Source organism: Crinia signifera, chromosome 5 (genome assembly GCF_055691185.1).
Source record: "Crinia signifera chromosome 5, ASM5569118v1, whole genome shotgun sequence".
Lineage (NCBI taxonomy): Eukaryota > Metazoa > Chordata > Amphibia > Anura > Myobatrachidae > Crinia > Crinia signifera.
Genome location: NC_139221.1, coordinates 89,563,643 through 89,583,253, shown reverse-complemented (window position 1 = coordinate 89,583,253; position 19,611 = coordinate 89,563,643). Strand labels below are relative to the sequence as shown.

General features: G+C 38.3%; 1 protein-coding gene across 6 annotated transcripts in view; it reads left to right on the top strand.

The window, feature by feature from the left end:
• The window catches only part of PIEZO2 (piezo type mechanosensitive ion channel component 2), a 360,808-nt gene that overhangs the window by 304,395 nt on the left and 36,802 nt on the right, over positions 1-19,611 (top strand). For 4 of the 6 annotated variants that reach the window (XM_083187659.1, XM_083187658.1, XM_083187657.1 and 1 more), the window contains 7 exons: positions 1,558-1,661; positions 2,776-2,874; positions 11,364-11,463; positions 12,481-12,546; positions 14,169-14,335; positions 15,045-15,238; positions 19,194-19,361. In XM_083187659.1, coding sequence (XP_083043785.1) covers positions 1,558-1,661; positions 2,776-2,874; positions 11,364-11,463; positions 12,481-12,546; positions 14,169-14,335; positions 15,045-15,238; positions 19,194-19,361 — 898 coding nt within the window. The remainder of the gene's footprint in view (positions 1-1,557; positions 1,662-2,775; positions 2,875-11,363; positions 11,464-12,480; positions 12,547-14,168; positions 14,336-15,044; positions 15,239-19,193; positions 19,362-19,611) is intronic. The other 2 variants (XM_083187660.1, XM_083187662.1) reach the window with 2 other exon arrangements.

Sequence of the window (19,611 nt, the reverse complement as noted above, 5' to 3'; positions counted from 1 at the left end):
CCTAAATGTGCATGCCATGAAAAATTGGAGCCTGAACTTGCAAGTAAGGGAGTGCGGCCTTGTTGTGTAAGCGGTTGTGGCCTTGAGGTCTGAACCCCCGTTTCATCACTCCAGGGGTCCTAGTGATGCAGGCTGCCTGCATAGACCAGTGAGTACAGTGCTGACTTCTACACTGTTACCGGAGCCGGTTGCTTCACGTAATGTTGCAGTGTAGCAAACGGCTTCTGTCATTCAGCAAGAATCAGCACCCTCAGATTCTCTAGTCTTCAAAAGTGATAAACAGCCAGCCAATCAGCTCCTACCTGCCATGTCACAGACATGTGTTTGAAAAATGTCAGACAGGAGCTGATTGGCTGGCTGTTTATCACTCTCCATTTTATCACTTTTGAAGCTTAGAGAATATGTCCCTCTCTCTTTTCTTATACAGTGCATCTGGAAAGTATTCACAGCACTTCAGATTTTTCACATTTTGTTATGTTACAGCCTTATTCAAAAATGGAATAAATTCCGAAATAATTCTACGCACAAGAACCCATAATGACAATGTGAGATTTTTGCTATTTTTTTACTAAATAAAAAACAAAGAAATCAAATGTAAATAAGTATTCACAGCCTTTGCCATGAAGCTCAAAATTATGCTCAGGTGCATTCTGTTTTCACACTGTCATTATAGGGTATTGTGTGTAGAATTTTGTTGGAAAAAAATTGATTCGTTCCATTTTGCAATAAGGCTGTAACATAACAAATGTAGAAAGAGTGAATACTTTCCAGATGCACTGTATATATTAGATTGTAAGCTCTTTTGAGCAGGAACCTATTTCATATTTGTTTTCCTCTCTGCATTTATATTGTTTATCTTATACAGTATGTACCTATTTAATGTATACTATGCCTTCTTCACTGTCTGGGTCTTTGGAGAACTGTAATGCCTTGCAAATCAATGACTAATAGGCATTAGGAAATGTAATCTTACAACCTAACTGTACAATGCAAAACCGCTTTATACATGTCTACAAGTTCTATATCTACTACCTTTATATGGGCAGATTCAAATAGTAGTGAGCTGAGGTCTGTAGTGAGGAATCCCACATTACATACATACATACATACATACATACATACATTTTCATGAGGCATGCTCCCAATTCCTTTTCAGTTCAGTTACAAACGGTGTGGTGCCCATGTTGTGCATTACCTCTGCAATGTGTCACCTGGTTGAAGTGCATGACAGAGTGAAGACATTGTTATGACCCACAAGAAAAGTGGCCAATAACAGGATAGTGCATCATATAGAAGTGACAAAAAAATTATAGCCAGCAAGATTATAAGTGATTACATGAAATAATAATATCATTTTAATTGGTCCTGGACTACCAACCTGAGGCTCCAATACACCCCAGTTTGGGATCTATTGGTATAGAGTATTTTGGGGTACATTACAATGTCGTGTCCTACAAAATGAGCTCTTCTGTTCACTTTGAGCTGTTGTAGAAATTATGTAGTTGTCAAAGGTTGTGTAAAACTTCTAGAAGTGAGTGACTACTTTATCTTGCTTAGTGGTCAGAAGCGGTGATTATTATTTATTTGAGACGGACAGTGAAGAGGAAGAAGATGATGACAATAAAGATGACGATGAGCCAAGGAAAAAATCTGCATTTCAGGTAGGTTTTCATTGGATGACAGGATTAGTTGTGCACGATCAGAGGAGCTTGTGTAGGTATACAATTTTGTAATATCTCGAAGACCATTAGGCTGGTTACCTACTGGTGCTATAAATATTTCAGTTACATCACATGTGCGATATCCTCACTTCCTGCACACAGTGTTAATAATTAATTGCTCTTGCAGTTGGTGAGGTATTGACCAAAGATGCTGCTACTTCACCAACTCCCCTGTCTGCAAGGGCATATGGGTATATTGCTATTGGAACCCATAGGTTATAGCCCTATACCTGTACTTGCTTTTACTAGCATTAAAAAATGTTAGTAAAACCATGTTGTTGTTGTTGTTGTTGTTTTTTTACCGCCAGTGAGTAAGGGGCCTTATGTTGCATACTATTCGTATATGTTTAATACTGTTATGAACAATTTGGTTCATACAATTTCAATGCTGCTTGCCCATAGCATTGACAAAACACTTTATAATGGGAAAAGGTGTTTTTGGTATCAGTCTATCTTCACTTTTAACATGAAAAAATAAAGTTTTACAGTAAGCTTTATTTTTCAACAGCGCAAGAAAGAGAAAAGTGAAGAAGAATAACTTGGCATTGCTTACTGTTGCTTGAAATGTAATTGGTTCAAATAAAGCACTAGTCTTAACTCTGAAACATTCTTTTTTCAGCATCTCCATCACATTTATGGTATACTTATATATAGATTCCTTTACAGTTGTGTAGGTCAGTAGTCTATTCGGCAGTAAAACACTAATAAAGTATATTGTTTTAGTAAAATCTGCAACTTTAAGATAATTAATTAATTAACTACACTGTTTTTTGTAATTGTGTCCATGTAAATAGGATTTAACTACTAATCCTTAACCCAGCACGGTAATGCATGATGATAAGGAAATACTGTATAACACAAATAACCTATGCGCACTATGTGTGATTTTAAAAACACTAGTAAATAGTGCATTAGCAACTAGTAATGTCTGCCCACTAAGGATAGGTAGGCATGTAAATCCTGTTTTGTGCTTTTTCTGTGTGTTTAAGCTATGGTCATTGTCGTCAATGTTCACTTATTCCTACTAATCCATATTGCTTTGTCCTTCTTTTAGAGAGCTATTGGAAAGTTTGCTTCAGCAATTTTAGCCTTGCCAAAGTCTGTCATTAAACTGCCTAAAACAATTCTTCAATATTTAATCAGAGCTGCAAAGGTATTCATCAGGAATTTCACTAGTGTGTGCAAAGTGTGCTGGTAGGCAGTAGTGTGTTAGCCAACTGTACCCTCCCGATAATGCCTCCTTTGCATCTCCTCCTTCATCGGCGTGTGGGCATGAGAGTAATGCATTAATCCAAATACTGGTCATGTTAAAAATCCCTCCAAAATAATTTCACAAATTTGCATACTGACATTGTATTCAAGTATATGCCTTACACATAATGCCAACTGTACAACAAGGAAATGCAAATGCTGGCATTGTTATCTTTCCATGACATTGTCTTTACTGTTATTGAAAGGTAAAATCCAAGTGCATGTACCAACAGGGGTGGAAGTCAGTGCAGTTTTTGGTTTTCCTTTATTTCTCAGGAAGCTGGTAAGACAACTATTTGTTAATTGCAAAATGTTTTACACTGTATCAATGCTATTTTCCTATTTATGTACTTAAAAGGTTGCACAATTTTAAGTTGTGTTATACTGTATAGAATAGATAGCATCTCCCAGACAGACGCTGTAGAGTGTTGCCAAGCACTGACGAAAGCTTGGTGATTGGTTTGTACACATCAACCTCCATATGTCCAAATCTGTAACTCTTAGACTTTGATTATTAATATGTGGGTCCAAAATTTCTTGTAATCCACAGTAGCGGCAGATAAGGACATTGGCATGCTGGGAGCGTCTCAAATGAGAGTGGCTCCATCTGTAAAAGTGGCCCTGGTAAAATGGCCTTCTGTGGTCAGCACCTAATCAAATGTAGGCAGAGCCAACACCTAAAATAGATGGGTTTAATACATCACTACACCTGTGTGGAAGCCATTGGTTTCACTATGCTTGACAGTCTGGTGGCCCCCAGACCTTTAAGCTTCTGAGAAAAACCACAAAGCTCCACATATAAAATAATAAAGGACTGAGACCCCAAAACCTCCTTGAAGCAAACAAACAGCTCATAACCATAAGCCCCACCCCTCCCTCGGTGAAGCCCAGAAACACCCATAAATTGTTACACACACAGATAGCACCCAGATCTGTCCCTTTAACAGATGTCACAATGGATATAGATGGGTGCCCACCATAGATGAGTTCTGCAGCATCGGGTACTCTGCTAAGCTGGATGTATGCAGTAAAATTGCAGCTCCATAATCTTATGGGGATGAGCCAAAGAGATATCTACAATATCTGCTGCGATCCCTGTGCTTACATCTGGCGAACTGCATTTTGGAGATTTTACCCCAAAATAGCCTAACCATCACTGGAAAATAACTGATGCATAGTAGTTAATACAATGAAGAAAACTATTTTTTTTTTTACTTAAAAAAAAAGCACACACAGTATTACTCAATTACCATGAATCACCAATGTCCAGAGGCGGATTAAGCATGGCGCGACGGGGGCGGTCGCCCCAATACATAAAGGGCCCCCACACCAGTTGCCGGGTTCCAGGGTAGGGCAGCGGGGTCAGGCAGCACAGGCGGGCGGCGCAGCGCAGGTGGGCAGGGGTCCCTGCAGTGGTCTGGGCAGTCAGTGCCAGGGTCCCTGCCTTGAATGAGAAGTCAGCCTCGGGGTCCCTGCGGCGGATGGGAACTAGTAGCTAATACCGCTACTAGTTCCCATCTGCTGCAGGGACCCCGTTGCTGACTTCTCATATGCTGCAGGGACCAGGGCCGGCGCCACCACTAGGCAGCCTTAGGCATTTGCCTAGGGCATCGGCCACTGGAGGGCGGCACTGAGGTGCTGGAAAGAAGCCTAATACAGCCACCGCCAGCCCATTTATCATCTCAGCTGAGCGGGGCATGCCACACTATCTCCAGGTATGTCTGCCGATCCCAGCCACGAGTAGCCTACGCCCCCGTGTGTAGCAGGTCGGCGGCGGCCACCTGCACCACTCCCCCCGCCCCACCCAGCATGGATGTCAGGCTCAGTGTAGCGGGTGCTGCGGGTAGCTCCCGCATCCCTCCCCCCCACTTGGAGCAGGTTGGCGGTGGCCGCCTGCAGCACTCCCCCCGCCCCTCCAGCATGTATGTCGGGTTCAGCGCCGCGGTTCCTGCTGGTAGCTCCCGCACCTCCCCCCCCCCACACTTGCAGCACTCCCCCCGCATGATTGTCCGGCTCAGCGGTGACTTCGGGTAGCTCCCGCACCTCCCCCCCCCCCGTGGAGCAGGTCAGCGGTGGCCGCCTGCAGCACTCCCCCCACAGCATGGGCGTCAGTGGCGGCTTCAGCATTTTCTTCTCATGAGGTGCAAGGTATGGGGGGGGGGCGGAAGGTAGGACATACACTGAAAATTGCCTAGAGTGTTTAGGGACATTGCACCGGCCCTGGCAGGGACCCTGGCTCTGACTGCCCAGACCGCTGCAGGGACCACGCTGCCCAGGTACCAGCTTGACCTGGGGGAGTTGTCTGTGGGGGCACCCACAATTTTGTTGTCCAGGGCCCCCACAGACCTTAATCCGCCCCTGCTAATGCCAAATGTTATCTGCAATGAAGTCACGTCATCACTTGTAGTTATTGAACAAAACAATAAAAAATCACCCAGATTTTTCATTAAAATATATATATATATATATATATATATATGTTCATTATAGTCACATGTACCCACCTTCTTCTCCCATGCTATACAGTATATACAGTGCTGTACATTAGTAATGCACTGAATGCTGTATGCATTGACAAATCTTCAGAGCTTCCAGCTCTAAACATTATGCAAAATGTAGCCATAAGAATGCCAGAGTTAGGGCAGTTAGATAAATGTAGGAAAAAAAATTCATTTGGGAGTAATACAGAGGTAGGCGCAGGGAAAGCTCAAGTTTTCTCCTCTTTCACAGTATCCAGGGCAACCTAATGTTTACCGCCTGGAGATGCGGGAAGGGGCTAACAGTCAGGGGCATGTCGGCAGGGCCGGATTTGTGCCTAGGCCCGTGAGGCACCGGCCTCAGGGCGGCACCAATTAAGGGCGGCAGGCAGGCTGACATTCTGTTAAATAGCAGCATGGCAGAGCAGGTGGGCAGTGCCGAGTGACAAGCGCCACCGCCGCAGACATGAATTATCATATGTTGGCGGCAGCGCTGCTCGTCACCCGCCGCTGCCCACCCACTCTGCCATGCACATTACATCACCGCTTAGTGGCTGGGTCCGACGGTCCCCCTCCGTCTCTACACACACACAGTCTATTGGCTGCTGTATATCTAGCAGCTGAGCGGCACGCAGATCCTCCCTGAGCTCAGTCAGTCACAGCGTGTGAGCCGGAGAGAGACTGACAGAGACACTGTGCTAATCACTGTACTAATAAGTGCCTCCCTCCCTCCCTCCGGGTCCTCTGTACAGTGAGCAGTCCAGAGTGCTAAAAAAATATTAAGGTGGGCTACAGTTAAATTTTAATGAAATCTATAAATAACAATGTATATACATATATGATTACATTAAAATAGGGCGGGGGGGGGGCGGCACAGAAATGTTGTGCCTAGGGGCGGCCTGACCCCTAAATTCGCCCCTGCATGTCGGTGTGTGTTGGTGACTGCATCTAGATACATAGTTGCAAGCATGGTCAATTAAACATTATGCACCTGCCATGGGCAGGTGCAAAGTCTGATAGTGCGACCGATGGTGCAATGACAGTGAATTATTGTACACATAGAAGTGGACTCAAGCAGCAGCTGTTCAGTCCCGATAGGGTGGCCATTGGATGCAGTATTAGCATAAACATTCAGTAGAAGCTCCTTAAAAAAAATTGCAGCTGCTACAATAACTGTATCTACCTCTGAGTCCCCCTCTACATGTGATTCTGAAGTTACTGTCAGCCTCTAAATCTCATACAGTATAAAAGAATATTACCAATGCACACTGAGTGCTAAGAACACTGATAGTAAAAAATATTTTGATAAACTCTTACAATTAACATGGAGTGTAATTAAAGTTCTTAGCACACATTTGGCCAAATGTGTGGGCCCATCCACCGCATCCAGGTGAACTTCATTAGATAGGTCCCTAAGATTTCTAATACTAACACAGTATATAAATGTATGTAGGTCTTACCTTTAAATAGAGCCCATATTAACATATAGTCAGCAATGTAGGAACCTGTGCCAATTAAAACACCTGAGGGTAGATGGGAGGGGTGCCAGAATGAAGGATCTTTATCTTCAAGTGTACAATATATACACAAATATTGGGGAAAGAGGGGGGGGGGGGGGGGGGACTGGACTGCACACCATATTTTAAACATAAGGTGCTACCATATTAAGGCTTCTAGTACCATACAGGAAAAAATAAAAATACTGATGCCTCAAAATCTCCTCTTAAAACTAGTATTAGTAATCTATAGTACAGAGTTGCACTGAGCAGCAGATTCTCAATGTGTAACTTTTTCCTTCCCAATGGACTAGTCCTGTTAGGAACATTGTCCATACATCTTGTCATGTCCCCTATTTTTATTTATTTGAATGTTGCTCACCTGTCACTTTCTTTTTCGTACAACACATGATACGTGTAATGCACTTAGCTGTAGGGGCATGAGGCAACTGTAATATATTTTATCTGTTTTGCCTGTGACAGCACCTTGTAAAAATCAAATATTTGTTACAGGAAAACATGACTAAATAAGATTAAAATACCCATAAAGTCCAGATAAGCTGAATATGTTACCTCAAGCGCTCAGTGGGTAGGAACGCACACTCAGATATTCTGTTCATATGATGTGGGGTAGAAGTCCCCATATTTGTCCCTGGTAACTTACTGTTCTGCCTAGTCAGTTTAACATATTAACTATGTAAACTCCAGCTTCCCTGAGACCCAGGTGTGTGTTTATATCATGAACTGCATGTGTAGCTTGTACTTCTGCATGGTTAGCTCTTGTCTATAGTCTGCTTTTTGTGGTACCTTGCATGCTGTAAAATGTGCAATGCCAATCAGCATGATTTTCATTTGTAGCAACAAATGATAATCTGTGATATAATGTATATTATTGATTGTTCTAGTTTTATGACTATTTTCAATGTATTAGAGGTAAACAGTTATATTAGAATTTAAAGGGACATAACAAGACAATTATTACAATTTCTGTATTACAATTTCTGTTTAAACAAAGCATTAATGAGGCCAAATTTGGTGTTTGTAAACTGTATAAAATGTGGCTACATAGAGTAAGTCTCGTTTTTTATTGGTCTCCCATAAACATTGTTGCCACCACTGTTGTGTGTCTTCCTACGCCTACTGTATATTGCTGGTTTACTGCAATTTTTGAAAAACTATTGAAAATACCAATTTTATTAAAGACAAAACTTTAAAAAAAAGTGAAGATTTAAATGAAATGCAAAAATTGTCCATACATATAGGGGTTTATTCTGGTTTATTCATTTGGGTGCGAATTCGCATCCTTGCGGGTCAACCAGAACTCACCCTACGACTGGTGGTACGCCAGACCACCATTCGAAAGGCACGTGCGTTCGCATGGCATGTGAATAGATGATTTACATATACATCCATTCGCATGCCAGTGAGCACCTCTTACATCTTTCGATGGTCGGCAACCATTGAAAGGTGTGGTGCGCACATGCATATATAAAGTGACTCTCAGGTCACTTTTATTTGCGTGTACATTCCCGGTGAAATGGGCGGGCAGCTGACATCCGGTGATGTCAGCTGCCCACCCCTGAAGTCGACGTCACCGGGCGATTACCACGGGATCGCCCAGCATTTTCATGGGGAATGGCCATGAGACACTGGACGTTCCCCGGGATGGGTACCCCTCCCCCCCCCCCCCCCCAGGGGCTGCAGAAATGCGTCTAATATCGGCCCCGTGGGAACGAATCAACTGATGGGAACAGACCAGAATAAGGTCCAATCATGTTCTATACTGTAGATATTAGATAGCTAAGAATTAGCAGTGTTATTTCATAATTTTTTAACAATATATATTTTTGGGGCAATCCTATTAGGACACCCGAAAAACACATTTTTTCAAGAAAACACACAGTTTCAGTGAAACCTGTGTGTTTTTCTATAGAATGTCCCTTTAAATCCTGTAATTGTTATTGTTATGTTTTATTTACTGAATATAAGTCTGTTAAATAAATTAAACGTATAATGTCTAATTTGCCACAAACCAGACCAGACAAAATACAGAGAGAAAATAAAATCAATTATTTTTATTGCTTCTGTTAGCATACGTTTTAAAATGATTTTGTAGACAGTTGTGTTATTTTATCCTACAATATTAAAGTAACAATTCTCAGCATACAATGATTCTTTTTTTTTTTTTTGCTCAGCTGTTGTGGGATTTTCTCTACATATTTCTGTATGTAGCTGTTTCCAATCATTAGATCCATAGTAACAGTTATACTGTTCATTTCTATGCACTGTATAAACACTCCACACATGCAATCATATGCAGCACTCTTTACTTTGACTTTGACTGTTGTGCCTCTTTCAAGCACAGTTTAAAAATAGGGAATCATTACAAGTTAATTGACAGAAAGAACTTGAATGACTTCACCTATTTATAGTACCACGGCAGTATGTTCTGTTCCACAGCATATTTTACATGTCAATATAGGATGGTTAGAAGTGGAGACCATTCCAGTTTTACTATACATGTTGGTTTAAGGAACATAAAAAATAATATATAATTCATATAACCCTGTACTATTAAAAGATCAAATACAATACATAAATACAGCTAGAAATAAAGTTCCCTACATAAACACTCAACTTAAAGAATTGTAACATCATATACTACACATAAATGTTAAGGGTCATCTTTATGTAAGTTATTTTTATTTCTCAAATAACCTTTCAGGAAAAATGTAAGCATCCCTAAGATGTACGTAGGGTGAACCCAAACTTATATATTTGCTGCGGTACCCCCAATTAATGATCACAATAGCAGCCCCCACAGTTCTCTATGGTAGCTGCTATTTGTGGCTCTATGGTAGCTGCTGAGATTTTGCCAAGCTACGCACTACAGTGTCTGCTAACACATGTGCGGTCTTAAGAGAGTGGATGCACAGTAGCATGCCAGTACCAGCATGCAAAGTCAATAAGAAAGTATATTTTTCAGAACCAAGTGAAAAGAATGGTTTGTATCCATAACATAATGAAACATTTTATTATACAATCTCATCCAATACTGTATATGTCAGCTACACAAAAAAAGAATGAAATCTATCTTTTATGTAAGGTAGAGACTGTAAACATATAAATCATGTTTTAACAATTTTTAACCATGCATCAAATACTTTTGGTGCATTTTAAATGAGAGACAGTTTTGTATAAAGATAATTAATGGGAAATTAAACTAATGATGTGCTAGTTAAAATAGATCAGGCGAATGTGGAATTCACCCTTTGCTAGTTAGGAATTTGAAAGAATTCGGAAGAAGGAACTCCTAGCTTCTAGCGTCAACAGGGGGATGGCCATAAAGCATCCATGATTAACAACCATCGATTTTTTAGTCACTGATGGTCAATGGTTTTGCCATCAATGTAAGATGTCCGATGGTTTATCCATAACTGATGGCAGATGTTTGATGGTGACGGTCTCATTCATGTATCCCTAGCTAGCGATACCCATTGATGGTTGAAACCATAGTTTATTGACAATGCTTCCTGCCATCAATGTAAAGTACTGAAGGCACCATCAATGGGAACCATCAATTGTGAAACAGTTGATGGCCATTGATACATCAACATTGTAACAATAATCTTTTATCAGGGTAAATAGCATTAAAGGTATCATTATATATTCATTAATTGCTTAGCCGTATGTTTCAGTCTAATGAAAATATCTGTCGCCAGCTGATAGATGTAGATTATTTTTAATTAGCAGTGCTGGTTTGCACTTGCAGGCAAATATCTATACTGACAAATTCAACCCTCAGGGATCAATTTTAATGACACAATCAATATAATGTCCTTGCATGGAATTTCAGAAAGAAGAGCAGATATGTGAGTCATGTTTAAATGATTAAATAGATGTTCCATTTTACGTGTGTGAGGTCAGGAATCTTATTTATGTTCATGTGCTGGAACAGTACATATTTCAGTGGTACTCAAATCTTAATATTAAGGACATTTCACAATAGAACACAGATAAAATAGAATTAAATATTTACCAAAAGTAGGTCATACATATATATATATATATATATATATATATATATATATATATATATACTGTATGTATATATATATATACATTTATACAGTATATATATATATATATATATATATATATAGCTATCTATCTATGTATACACTTAATAATTATTCTCCAACATAAATCCTTCCTTTTGGTACACAATGCTCTGTTTTGAAGGTCTCAAATAAGATGCTACTGCAGTTACCAGCCATAAATGACAGATATTAAAAAATTTTATCTAACACAGGTCACTGCAGTAGTAAATTAAGCGGTCATTCAAGAGTGGATTATTTTGTATCGGAAGGGAGCAATCTGTCTTTCATATTTAACTTAAATTACTGTGTTTTGTTTAGTTTCTTTACCAAGCCTGGATAACCGATCCAAAAACTGCCCTTAAACAAAGAAGTAAGGAGAGCAAGGAGGAAAAGCAGAGGCGTAAGGGAACAGCAGAAGGTAATCACCAGATCATCATTTACAAAATGTTAATGTTGTAGATGCCTGGATATCAGTGTGTCTCTAGGTCTTTATCCAGAATGTGAGTAAGTGCATGCAATATGTGTACCAAAATTGGATTATTTTTTTTCATTGCAAACTATAGTGGAGATTATTTTTGGGAATATTTATAAATGAAAAGTGTGATGTAGCCATACCCACCCATTCATTCTCTAATTAGTGCAAATTGTAAATTTCACATTCTAAATTTCACATGTTGCTATGGACAACAACAAATTGTTTTATTCTCCACTTGTGTCCATAATTTAGCTCCTTTCAGAAGTAGGGGGAGACATTCCCTAATTTATATAATCAGTCTTGCTGACTCTATCTTGTCCTCTGTGGATTTACCAAGATCGAGGAGTACTTCTTATACAGAATTCTTGTGCCTCTCAGACATGAAGCACCTTCCACAAATTTAAATTGTCGTAACAACCTGCTTTTAACAGGATTGCTAATCAGAGAAGTAGCAAATTGACTGCACATGCGCAGAGTTCATATTGTATATGTGCAGGGTTAATTAGCGGAAAAATATCTGTACGCATAGAGATCACAGATTGAGAGGAAGCCATTATTTAGGAGCATTAAGGGACGGAAACATGGCATTTTCTGGGTGTGATTGTAAAAAAGGCAGGAGTGCCTAGGCATTTTTGGGTGGGTCTATGATGCCAGTGATGACCACTTTTGAACAGATTAGTGGAAGCTATAGACTGGCACAGATGGATTTCCAAATATATCGTTATTTTCAATTATTCTTTCTGTCTGGGGGGGGGGGGGGGGCGGTTTTCTGCTCGCAGTCCACTGCTTTTTTAATTACCAATACATGCTGTATATGGTCCATTGTCCACCGTATCGCTTCTTTATGTTATACTCAGCAATAACTTAACTATAGCAAAACTATTGTAACTGATTAGTTTCTATAGAAAAAAAAAACCATTAAAAAACATTAGAAATACAAAATAGTATTTTTTTTTTCAGGTCATGTAATTATAGAATGTGAAGATAAAGAAGAAGAACAAAGCAAAAAGAAGTCAGATGGACCAGGTATGTTTGACATAAAATCACATTTGTATTAGTATTTTTGTTCTAGCTTGTGTTCAGAGAATATTTTATTGCTTTGTAAATAATTACTACATCTAAATTTGCAATGATAATTTGTCCTAAATAAAAATCATTTATAGGGGTTATTACATTGTAATGGCTTATAGGAATTCTTTGCACTTTTTCATAGTTGTCATTGACTGTTAACTTTTGAGTGTGAACATATTTAAATTGATTTTTATGCTGCCTTTACTAGGGGAGAGCACAGAGAAGTACATTTCTGATTGGCTGACAGTGACATAGCATGTTGCTATAACAACCTGGATAGCTTCCTCTTTTAGCTTCTCAGGGCTGGATGCACTAAGCTTCAAAAGTGATAAAATGGAGAGTGATAAACAACCAGCCAATCAACTCCTACCTCATATGTCATAGTGTGTTTGAAAAATGTCAGACAGGAGCTGATTGGTTGGTTGTTTATCACTCTGCAATTTATCACTTTTGAAGCTTAGTGTATCTGGCCCTCAGTCTCAAAAATGTTCAAGGAAGTAGTGTGGAAGTAAGGGCAGGCAGCAGCGGATAAAACGTTAATTGATTGAAAAAAGAACAGCAAAGTTACATCACATAAATATAGCTTGAATGGACTAGAACAATTAAAAAAAGATAATACTATGTGTAATGTGCAAGTCCTAGTGTTTTGAAAACATGTCTTCACCTAAATCACTGTAATTACAGAAAGCTTTGCTTTGACTTTATGATACATTCTAGAGAGCACCCAGAGTTATAGACCTCTAAGCTAGTAACTAAATCATAAAATGTGACTTTTTGTTTTCTACCTGTTCATTAATCGTGAACAAAATGTGCAGTTCATATCTATATATAGTTATGCTTAAGGACTCCTATATTTTACAGATAGACATTTGTGCATTTTAATGTTAGAAACTTGGCAGCTATCCTAGTAAAGAGACAAGAATTTATCTATCCACGCCAAGACTTTGGTTAGTACAAAGGTCAATACCCTAAAACTTATAGGAAAAATACTTAAAGTCCGTGTATTTTTCAATACCTCAAAAGCCACATGTTGCAAAGAAGCAGCAAGTAACTGAATAAGCAATCACACATAAAGGCAGCTTAAAGGATTTCAGTAAGAGTCAGTTCACGACAACATCAATGAGAATGAAGTGGTAATTGTTCTTATATGTAAGCTTCCTTTAGTCTTTAGTTGATTTATTTTTATTTATATAGTGTAACAGAAATACAGCATAAATTTATTTCTAAAATGTAGCTTCCAGAACTTTTGGATCATTTGCCTACATTTAGGAGAACTGTCCTTTAAAGAACTGTGCAGTCTGCCAAAAAAGTTTTATTTTTAAGTTGCCCTGTTTAAAACCCATCACATACCTAGTGCTTTGCTCATTTCTAAAGACCCATAGTATACGCAATATTCTGCTTAAGTCTAAAGACCCATTGTATACTTAATGTTATGCCCCTGTCTAAAAGCCTTTCATCATTATGACTTCTCTTTACTCATGAGCACCTACAGAGGCCTTGGTAATCCAAGGGTGGATTTAGCCCAATTCCCCACCCTATATGTCTTTTGGGACTAATCTTTTTTTTTTTCCTTGCAGATAATATTATCAAAAGGATATTTAACATTTTGAAATTTACATGGGTCCTTTTCCTTGCCACACTTGATAGTTTTACTGCCTGGCTAAACTCAATTTCTCGAGAACATATTGATATCTCCACAGTGCTAAGGATAGAACGTTGTATGCTCACAAGAGAGATTAAAAAGGTGAGTTGTACAAATGTTTTGCTACAAATTTGCCTGCAGAACACAATAAAAAAAGTTTTTTTTGTACAGTAAAAGTTTATTGTAGCAGTAAATGATGTTAAAACAGCTCAAGTCATATCAGTTTATATTTTTTTAAGCATTCAAAGCTATTATATTTGGTACTTGCAGAACATAAACATTGTGCACATTAGTTGGAAGTTATTTGTAGCTTGTACAAAACTTATTACAATCATTTTTTATTTGATAATAACGTATTTCTTTGTGCGGGCTCAAAACATTTAATCCTTGACTATAATACAGGGCCCTACTGCCATCTGGCAATTCTGGAAATTTTCAGAGGGGCCGATAGCCAGGTGAGCCGATATGTCCATCCAGAGAGAGAGCCTCTAGACTTGTGGAAGGTCCGGCAGCTCTCTGTGCACCAGTCGGGTCCAGGAGAGATGGAGGCATCTCATGGTGCTATGCCCCTCATTCCTGCACTCCAGGATCAGCAGCACACACATGCCAGGAGTGTGCATGGGTATGCCCAGCAAGTCCGTGCACATGCACAAATGCCAGGACTGATTTGGAGGCCAAGTCCGTTCTTGCTGTACTAAAAGCTGTATTGTTTTTGTTTTGGTTGTTTTTAAAAAAAAAATAGGGAACAATGTATATGTTTCAGTATTATTTACGCTTTAAAATAAATAACGGAATGTCTTAAACATTTTAGGGCATTGTTCCAACCCGGGAGAGCATTCACATGTATTATCAAAACCACATAATGATGACCCTTTCTAGAGAATCAGGACTCGATAGAATTGATAACCAACCTGGTTCAAGTTCTAGTCATTCAAATCATGGAAATATTGCAAGTAAAAGGATGGACAGTGCAGACTCTGCTGCTTCTCATGACAGCATGTCCAGGTATAGTGATGTGCATGATACGAATCATATATAATTACAATACAGTACTTCGACAAACAATACATAACAAACTTACCATCCACTGGCTGGTTTTCGCTATGGCAGTGAGACCTCAAACTCACGGCCCCCTTTTATATTGGAAAGCAGCTCAGTCCAACTAACACTGGAGCTTATTTAGGATATGGAGAGGGTAAATATTGAATTTAAAAAATAAAATATTTATTGATTTATCTTTTAACCATGCTAGTGACACAGGCCTGGCATTGATATCTAAATAACAGATGGTGAAGTAAAAAGCTGGTTCCAGTATTGTTGAAGGACAAGCTTCTATATGACAGAAGGATGGATCAGCAGTGATATACTGCTGCTGCATAATCAGTGCTTGCCTAATCTTCACATATATACTGTAGTACAGTATAATACTGTATGATTTCCTAATATAAGTGGCATATCATGTTACTTAATTTACATGATAGCAGTTGATGACCAATTTGTTTCCTGCAAAATAAAAATTGTTCTTGAGCACATGGAAGTTTTTTATTTATTTCTATTTAAGAAAAGTAACACATATCTAGCGCAGGATATTTCAGTAACATCTCCAGCATTAGGCAAACTAACACTGCAGTTGGCACACCCGCTAATTCTCCATAGGGTTCGGTGGTCTGAACCAATTTTAAAAGCCATCTTCAAATGGTGTTTTCTGCTCCAGCCCTTTGGGGAGAGTATTCTCCAGTTTCCTCTCTTCTCCTCCAGCCTGCAAATGGGTGGCCTGGTAATGTATACAAACACATAGCCTGGTATCATATACAAATGCCTAGCCTCATAATGTTTCTGCAAATGCCTGGCCTAGTAATGTATACAAATACATAGCCTGGAAGCATATACAAATGAAATGCCCCGTAATGTTTCTGCAATGTGTGGCCTGAAAACGTATGCAGGTCAAAACCCAGCAGGGATTGTGATTGCTATCACTTAACTGATGACGCTTTGCCGTCACCGGTTTTTCTTTGTGCCACTTTTCTGGCAGCAGCTGTTGAAATGCCCTGAAATCAACAGTTATTCCTGTGAATAGATGACATTACAAATGAAACGCATCAGAAGAAAACTACACCCATACAGTATAATGCTTTTTAAGCTGAAATATTTTTTTCCTAAAAAATTAGATTGTTTCTAAATTCAAAAATTGATGCCCATCTGCACAGCATCTATGTATATTGTTAAAAAAATTGTCCAAACAAATATTAACCGTAATTCCAGAAATATTATTATTGCCATTTCTTATATCATTGTTTAAGTACATTGCATAATTCAATAAATAACTGAACATCAATCAATTGCGATTGTTTTTAACAATTTAACCCTTTGAGTGTCAAGTCAATTTGTCAGAATAGGTGTGAAAATGCATACATTTTTAGTCATCATAATGAACTGTAATGTTTACCTTATATAGGAAATATAATCTTATTTTACACATTTTATATTTTGAATTTATATAACAAATGTGAGCGACGCTGATATTTTTAGCAGATATTTTAAACATTTCTCACAGAGATGTTGGCACTCAAAGGGTTCATTTTGTACAACTTGTAAGTATCAAACTAGATCTTCTTCAAAGATAATAAAGCATGAAAAATAAACACATGAAGATTATGGGATTGGAGTGATACCATTTCCCTCTTGTCCTACAGTAAGTGAAGTATAGCAACCTAAATGCACTTAAAAGAATCAAGGAAGGTGTCAGATTGCTGATGCTAGGCAGTTCCCTGCTCACCACTCACTCAATTAAGAAATGCCACTTCAATTATTTTATAAGCATATACTGATGCTACGATAATCTTTAATACATGATGATCTGCGGTGTGCTAACTAGATACTTTTATTCCATTCAGAAACTAATCAGCAGTCATTGTAAAAGAAGGCCTTAATCTGCTGATCTCAGGGAGTAGCTAAGTGCTTTAGTGGAGCTAAATTGCACTGAAATCTATATCTGCAAAGGCTTGCTTATACTGTATGTTGGCACACATCACAGGCACAGTGGACTTAAGTTGCAGGAGTACATTACAATGTACTTTAATTATAAGTATTTTACGCAAAACAAATACAGACCTAAGTGCCGTATAGTATCGAATTACTATGAAGAATATGGTACCAGCATAATACAATAAGTGATACTTTTATTGTTTGATTGTTTTACTGCAACAATACATACTGTAGTGTTCAGATGCCCATACTCATCCAGAGATTATCATTCCAGCATGGCACCTAAACAGCAAGTTGGCATGATTATCTATAATAATTGGCTATAAGCGAGATGAGGCGAAAAAGCTGCAAAAAACTGCAGATTCTCACTGGTTGATGAAGAAGTAAGCCCCGCCTCCTAGTAGTTAGAATGAGAATGCTGGGACGATGACGCGGGTGTGGGGGGCGCCCAGCTGAATCCACCTGATGTCAGCTGCCCATCCACTTCCTCTTGAGTGTTCACGTATATGTAAGTGACCTACATATGAGTCACTTTTATATACGTGCACCTTCGCCATCATTTGATGGTCGCCGACCATCAAATGATGTTGGTGGATCCTACTAGGCTGCGAATGGATGTTTGCAAGGGAATCGCCCTTGCGAATCAAAAAGAATAACCCCCAATGTGTTTTTCCTAAGGATGTTTACAGATAACTTACCAATATTAAAATATAAACTGTTGGAGTGTGTGCTTTTCATGTATGCCTGAGCAATTAATTGTACTCTGGTATAAGATTATATGTAACTTGTTGTAGTATTAGTGGTTATTCCCAAAGTAAAAATGTAAACAACATTGACTTTAATGGTATATGTATTGGGAATGGAAATGGTATTCGCTAATCATAGTAGCTGTGACTACTTACTGTCCAGGGACTGTGGAATCTCATTTATCAGAGCTAAGGTCATGGATCATGGAATCAAATAAAAACGGGTCATTCAAGGTCTTTTTACTAAAATGCCTATTTTACATGACAATTGATAAACAAGAAAAAAAATATGCTTAAATTATGTTGTATTATGTAGTTAATGTATTAAGAAGGTGGGAGGCAAATGCTTGGCATTGCCCAAAATTAAGTGAAAATCATACTTTGGCTTAGCATACTTCTTCAAAGATAACCAAGATCTCTTTTGGTCAGAGCATTGGTTAACTGTATTGTATTGTACATTCTAATAATATTGCAACTAACTATTACATAAAGATGCTTTGTGCATGTTTAAAATAAATACATATAATGAAAATTAACTATTATTATTATTATTAATATTATTATTAGGAATAATGAGCTACATGTACCATTTTATACTCCGCTTAAAACTGTATGAATGTATTATTTTTTTAAATGGATGCTTTGTTACTGTATTTTGTATATGTTCATTCATTTGAATAATTGTTTTAATATACATATAATACAATTTTTTTTTATAAAATGCACTTTTCCTACTTTAATCCATTGCAGTGCTAACCAAATAGTAAATCATGGTTTTAAGACCAGTCACACACAGACATTGTGCTACAGTATAGCTACAAATTAATTCTAGTCCAGATGCAATAAAATGTTTCTACAATTACAAATGATAGTTTTCTAAAGGGGTTTAGACAATATATTTGTGGGGGTTACCAGTGTGACAGTTCTTAAAATTAATGAACTAATACAGTATGGTAAATTTAAGGTAACGTTATTATAAAAAATTAAAAAAAAACTGTAATGGGTTTTTCAGGTTTAAACGAAAGTATACTTACAGTTCTTAATTTATTATTAGCGTTGTGCTTATTGTTTGCAAATGATCTATTCATAATTTTGTTATATTCACAAGTGCTTTTTTGTGTGTCTGTCTTTTTGTTCAGTCGCATGCAATCATGTCAGATTATGTTTATGTGTTAAACATTTGCTTGCTTTTGACTTATTGTTGTCTTTGTGACTGTTTGTGCTGCTAGCTGCAACACTGAAGCAACCATGCTGTTCTCAAGGCAGTCCACACTTGATGATTTAGACGGACCAGACACTGTACCAAAAACAAGTGAGCGTGCCCGGCCTAGGCTTCGTAAAATGTACAGCATGGACATGTCCTCTTCATCAGCTGACAGTGGCAGTGTAGCATCAAGGTGCTTTATCCATGCATGTCTAATTCACTCATTGTTCATTTTGGTATTCCTGCATTGTTCTCTCATGTCAGCTCTTCATAAACCTTATATATTGCTCTTCAGGCTAAGGCATTTCTTTATTTTTTTCATAAATGTTATCAAATGCTTGTTCTACTTAGTATAACTGTTAATACTGTAAAGAAATTCAATAATAGCATACAGTACACTTACTGCTCATAGCAGGACATTAAGGTCAAAGCTACGGTACAGT